Below are 6,000 nucleotides of genomic sequence, written 5' to 3'. Positions count from 1 at the left end.
GCAATGCTTGGTAAGAAATGTACGCATTATCCTGCCCATGTAATTGTAACCCCTCTGTACAGTATGTTCACAAATAAAAAATAAATAAATAAATTTAAAAAAATTAAAAAAAAAGAATTTTAACAGTAAGAATTTATGACTTATGGAGCTTAGATAGAGGAAGAAAAAGAGGAAGAAGCTTCAGGCACTCCAATGTTTGGCCATCATAGGATTGTGAGAATAGTGGATGCATTGTCTTAAGTGAGGATGGGAAAGCAGATCTGGTTTGTTCAGGAGAATTTTCCAGTTTTACATTGTGAATTTAGAGTGATCCACTGGAGATGTCTTGGTAGCCAAAACTAACAAGATGCAATTTTCTACAGGGATAAATGTAAATTCCTACATTTAGTTTAAGAAAAGAATTCAATTGCACAAGTGCAGGATGTGGGTTATCTTCTTGACAGCTAACAAGGTTTTTCTTTTGGCCACAGACAAAATTAATTATTTGCCAAACAAAGCGTCCTATTGCAGAAAGAGTTTATACCATGTTAAGCTGTATTCGTAAGAGTATACCCATCTGCAAAAGGGAGTTTAAGGGATCCTACCAGCATCTGTGCTGTGATCTTGTTTCATGTTTTGCCTTGTCTTCCTTTCCTTCAGAGAGGAGCACTCACAAAGATTAGAGTGGCCAAGTTGGTCAGGGTCTGGAAACTATATCCTTAGGGAAGTGCCTAAGAATTCAGAAAGAATGATAGTAATATTATAAAAATTTAAACAATTATTATGTGGGAAAGAGAAATGAGAATAATATAATTGTTTATGGTAGTCTAGAAAGAATTGGGCAGAAGTTATAGGGAGCCTAAATAAAAAAGTAATAGACAGATGATAGACATATAGACAGACAGACAGATAATAATGAGAAAAAAGCTACTTGTTACTGGGCATACTCATGAAGAAGGTACTGCACCTTATATGTTGGATTACATGGTTATAAAAGTGCCTTATATATGTAAGATCCTCTAATCTCTGGCATGATTATAAAAAAAGTTGTACCAACAGTACAGTTTTATAAATGGCAACATACTAGTTTCCAAGATAGAAATAATTACACTCTGCTAATAACAACAGGACTCTGTTATAATTATTCAAATAACCCAAGTTTTAAAACTTCTCAAATAGTTTTTTATATGACAAAATCTCCAAACTCCACTTTCAGATCTGTAACCATGAATTGTTACTAATCAAGCACTCGAAAGACTTTCTGGATTCACTATTTCAGAATGTCTTCATTATAAAGCACCATTTGAAATTAAAAAAAATTAAAAAAAATAAAGCACCATTTGGAATAATCTCTGTCACTGAATCCCCAACGTTTTACCTCAAACATCTCCAAGGAGGAAGGACATTTATGTAAAGAAACTAATCCCAAGTTTCTTTTCAACTCATTATGTTTTCTCTCATTATCCATCACAAAATGTTAATGAACATTACTTAATTTACTTCTTGTCTGTGTTATTTCCTAATATAAAAGTAATTATCTGTAGGCTCTTGTATGTCTTGTTCATGATGGTATCTCTAGTGTTCAGAAGAGTAGCAGATGTTCACTAAATATATAATGAATATAGTTGTAACTAAGTTAATGAAAAATGTAAGTTGGGAGACATTTTTGAAAATAAGTAAATCTTTGCTGCAGTATCTCTGGACCTTTTCAGCGTAATAAAGTTATCTGTGCAGAACCCTAACATATTTGTGTGGCTACAGAGTATAGCAACTTATAGGAAAGCTTGTGAATCTTTTATTTCACCTTGCCTTTTGAAAGTAAATCTCACTTCTATTCTCTTTATCTTAGTTTCTTAGTTTGAAATTATTTACATTTTTGAGCTTTGCAGCTGCCCCTTTTCATTTTTTTTAAAACACGCCACATTATTTTTTGTGAAGCTTAGACTTTTTTTAGTCTTTCCTTGCCAAAGGGTATGTAGTTAATAGGTCAGCTACATAAAATTTGCTTTCCTGGGTCATTTTGTAAAATCTTCTTGAGAGCTAGGTTGGATTAAAAAAAAAAACCCTCAAAAACCAAAAATCAAAACTGTGGTTGCCACTTTTCCCTAGGTTACTCTTTAAAATATCTTAAATTCCAGCAGATGACTTTGTTTCATATTTTGTTGGCAAACCAGAAAGAAACTCAATATTTCCATCACTGAACCTATCCACTGACCTTCTCTGTCTTCTCTAGCTTCCTTCCTACTACTCCTTCCCTCCTACTTCTTTGATCCCTCTCCCTATCTGTGACAGTGTCTTCATATAGTTTGTGTCTTGTTATTTCTTATATTCTTATGTTATATTCTGTGAGCATCTCTCTCCTTGTTTCATTTTTCATTCTTTACAGGAGTTTTTTCTACCAGCATGAACTACATTTACTTTTTAATTTTAGAGAGAAACAAATTCCAGTTCCTTTCTCATTTTCTAGTTTCCTTTAACATTGAAAGTTCTTAACAGTTATTATACTTACTCTCCCCATAGCTTGTTTTAATCAGACTTTTGACCTAGTGCTTCACCCCCATTGTCATGGTCACCAATGACTTTGATGTTGCTAAATCCAGTGGTTATTATTTTAAAAATAATTTTATTGTTCTTATACAGGTGATGTACAGAGGGTTTACAGTTACATGAACCAGGTAATGAGTATATTTCTTTTTGGACAGTGTCACCACTTTCCTTGCTCTTTTCGTTTCTCCCTCCCATCCCCACCCACGAGTTGCAGAGTTCGTTTTCAACCTAGAGTCTAGTGAGTACCACTTCTGCTTTTGTTCACACTTTCCAATGGCTATTTCTATGTCTTCATTTTTCTTAACATTTAACTAGGATCTGACCCAACAACTCCCTTCTTGTAATCACTTTTTCTTCCTTCCTGACATCTGTGGTGCTACCTATATTGGAAAGTCTTACACACAGATTGTGTAACCTATTGGGGCAGTTTTCTCAGGAGTGAAACCAGCAGGACAAGGCAGGGGAGGAAACACAGTCAAAGATGTCATTATAACTTGTTCTACTGGTGATATGAAGCAAATATAGTTACCAACGTGAGATTGAATCTTTTTACTCAAATGGATACCAGAATATATTTTAACTTCAAAGTTTCAGATGCATAAGTTTAAAAAATAAGATCTATGATTCTTAGGTAAAAAATACATAAGATTAAGAACCAGGTGCTGGTGGCTCAGGCCTGTAATCCTAGCTACTCAGGACACTGAAATCTGAGGTTCACTATTCAAAGCCAGCTTGGACAGGAAAGCCTATGAGACTCTTATCTCCAATTAATCACAAGAAAACCAGTAGTGGTGCTGTGGCTCAAGTGCTTGACTTGAGCTTATGAGCTCAGGACAGTGCCCAGTCCCAAAGTTCAAGACCCACGACTGACCTCCCCCAAAAAAAAAGAAAATACATAAGGAAATTAAATTTTTAGCATGGGCTTTTAGGAGAAGAAATTCCTTCATAAAAATTATTGACAAAGAGCTATATATATACCAAATATTAGGTAGTATATAAATATGAATTATAAATTACCAAAATTTTCTTCCTATTGCCATGAATCTTGTCTTTCAACTCCTATGATTCCTCATTGTTTATACATAATATTAAAAATTCTGTTGTCTAAAGTTGGTAATTACATCTGAATGGGAAATTCTGCTTAGAACTGAAGGAAAGACTTTTTGTTATCTTGAAAAGAGAAAAATTTCATGTTCTTGAAAGTAGTTCTGAACCATTGACTTTTTTTAAAAACTGGAAAACTAAGAAGGATTTTTATACTCCTTCCTGTGTCTGACCAATTTATCACTTTAATATATAGGAAGATCTACATTTATCTTTTCATTAGTTGCCTTTGTAAGCTTTATCATCTCACAGAGTGACATCAAAGTTGAAGCTCCCTCAGCTCTATAAGTAATTGTGCAGTCTTACTGACCTAAATAAATTTTACAAGAGAATCTCAGATCTTGACTTTCCTTCTCATTTCAGTTTTCTGAGGGTGTTTAAAGTGAATCATCACTTGTTTTAAAGTACCCTTGGAATGGTTGGTAATACAATTTCAATGAAGGGATAGGTAAGAATGCTGAAATATGTGACATTGATTAAGATGCATTGTGTTCATACACTGCTTTATAAAGTGGCAACTCCTTTGTACAGCTACTTAAAGATTATAAAAATATTAAAAAATGAGATTGTAATTTAGTTGACATGAACTAAGCATGAAACTCCAATGAACTTCATTTTATAAAAGCAATTTTATATTTAAGAAAATAATTTAAGATTATCTTTAAGTGTTCTTAGGATGTATAAATTTCAGCAAATCATTTTCTTTCCCATTTGTCAGTTGGTAATATAGGGATACATGAAATCTCTGTTGTGTTGTTGTGTTTGCAGTTGATATTCCTGAATCTGGGAAACAATTTTTTAGAAGAAGTCCCAGAAGAGATAAAATACATTACCTCCCTGAAGAAGCTTCATTTGTTTGGAAATAGGATTTCTAAGTTTCCACCTGGAGTGTGCGGTAAGTTAAAAAGTAAGAACATTCTAGCATTGTATACACACACACACACACACACACACACACACACACACACACACGTGATTTTTTTTTCTTAGTCATGGGGCTTGAACTCATAGTGTGCTGTGTCTGGGCTTTTTTGCTCAAGGCTAATGACCTCTACTTCTGGTTTTTTGGTGGTCAATTGGACATAATAGTCTCATGGATGTTCCTGCCTAGGCTGGTTTTCAACCATGACCTTCACATCTCAGCTTCTTGAGTAGCTAGGATTATAGGAATGAGCCATCAGCACCCTGCTTCTAGAATCATATTTAATAATATATGGTTGACTTTAATCCCTTATATTTAATAATGTGGTACTAAAATAACTCAATTTTTTTGTGGATAAGGGGACTTGAATTTAGGACCTCACATTATCCCTTAGCTTTTTTGCTCAAGGCTGGTGCTCTACTACTTGAGCCATACCTCCATTTCAGGCTTTTAGCTGGCTAACTGGAGATAAGACTCTCTAGGATTTGCCTGATTGGATTAGCTCTGAACCATGATCTTAAGATCTCAGTCTTGTGAGTAGCTGGGATTATAGGCTTAAATTACTAGCACTGAGTTTGTATTAAGTTTTTATTTCAATTTTTTTTGGTATTAAGTATTTATATCTAGATCTAAGCAAATTAAATATTAGTGCTTTGAATTCTACCCTTTTCAGAATTAGTGCATACTTAGACTCCTACCATTTGGGACCTTTATTTTCAGAGGCAGAAAGAAAACTTTTGAAAATTGAAGGGTCTTTGTTGTTGTTTTTATCTGGTTTCATTATTTCCTTTTTTTTTTAAATTTTGGTTGGCCGTGGGGCTGAACTCTGGGCCTGGGCACTGTCCCTCAACTCTTTGGCTCATAGTGCTACTTCTAGCATTTTCTGCTTATGTGGTGCTGAGGAATTGAACCCAGGGCCTCAGGCATGCAAGGCAAGCGCTGTACCACTGAGCCGCCTTCCCAGCCCTCTTTCTTTCTTTTTTAATTTTGTCATCAGGTTTTGGTGTATTTTTGTGACACTGGCGATCAAGCTCTGGCCCTTTCACATGTTAGGCAAGTTGATTGCAACTGAGCTATTTCCACAGTCCTTGAAGTACTTGAAAATCTTAAAGACTATGAAGGACAACATTTCTACTCAAAATAATAACTCATAAACAATTATTGAAACACATACACATTATATTGAGTGGACAAATTTATAGACAATCAGATATATATAAATATCATCCAACAACCTTAACTTAGGCTAATTTGAGTTTCTATATGGATTTTTTTTATCCCATGTTGCCCATACATTTCAGATAACATGTTAGGTCTCTCTCTCTTTTTCTATTTATCTATACCCCCCATACATACATATACATATACTTAACATGTGTGGATATATACATATTTTTATACATATATACACATGTACATATATAGTACTGCTTTACATATCAATATAG

At 34.2% G+C, this 6,000-nt stretch overlaps 1 protein-coding gene across 1 annotated transcript in view; it reads left to right on the top strand.

The window, feature by feature from the left end:
• The window catches only part of Lrrc69 (leucine rich repeat containing 69), a 69,850-nt gene that overhangs the window by 9,501 nt on the left and 54,349 nt on the right, over nucleotides 1–6,000 (top strand). Inside the window, exon 2 of the mRNA XM_013012453.1 lies at nucleotides 4,399–4,525. Coding sequence (XP_012867907.1) covers nucleotides 4,399–4,525 — 127 coding nt within the window. The remainder of the gene's footprint in view (nucleotides 1–4,398; nucleotides 4,526–6,000) is intronic.

Source organism: Dipodomys ordii, unplaced genomic scaffold (assembly GCF_000151885.1).
Source record: "Dipodomys ordii isolate 6190 unplaced genomic scaffold, Dord_2.0 Scaffold17, whole genome shotgun sequence".
NCBI lineage: Eukaryota > Metazoa > Chordata > Mammalia > Rodentia > Heteromyidae > Dipodomys > Dipodomys ordii.
Note: the sequence above shows the minus strand (reverse complement) of the source record. Positions and strands in the feature narration are given on the sequence as shown.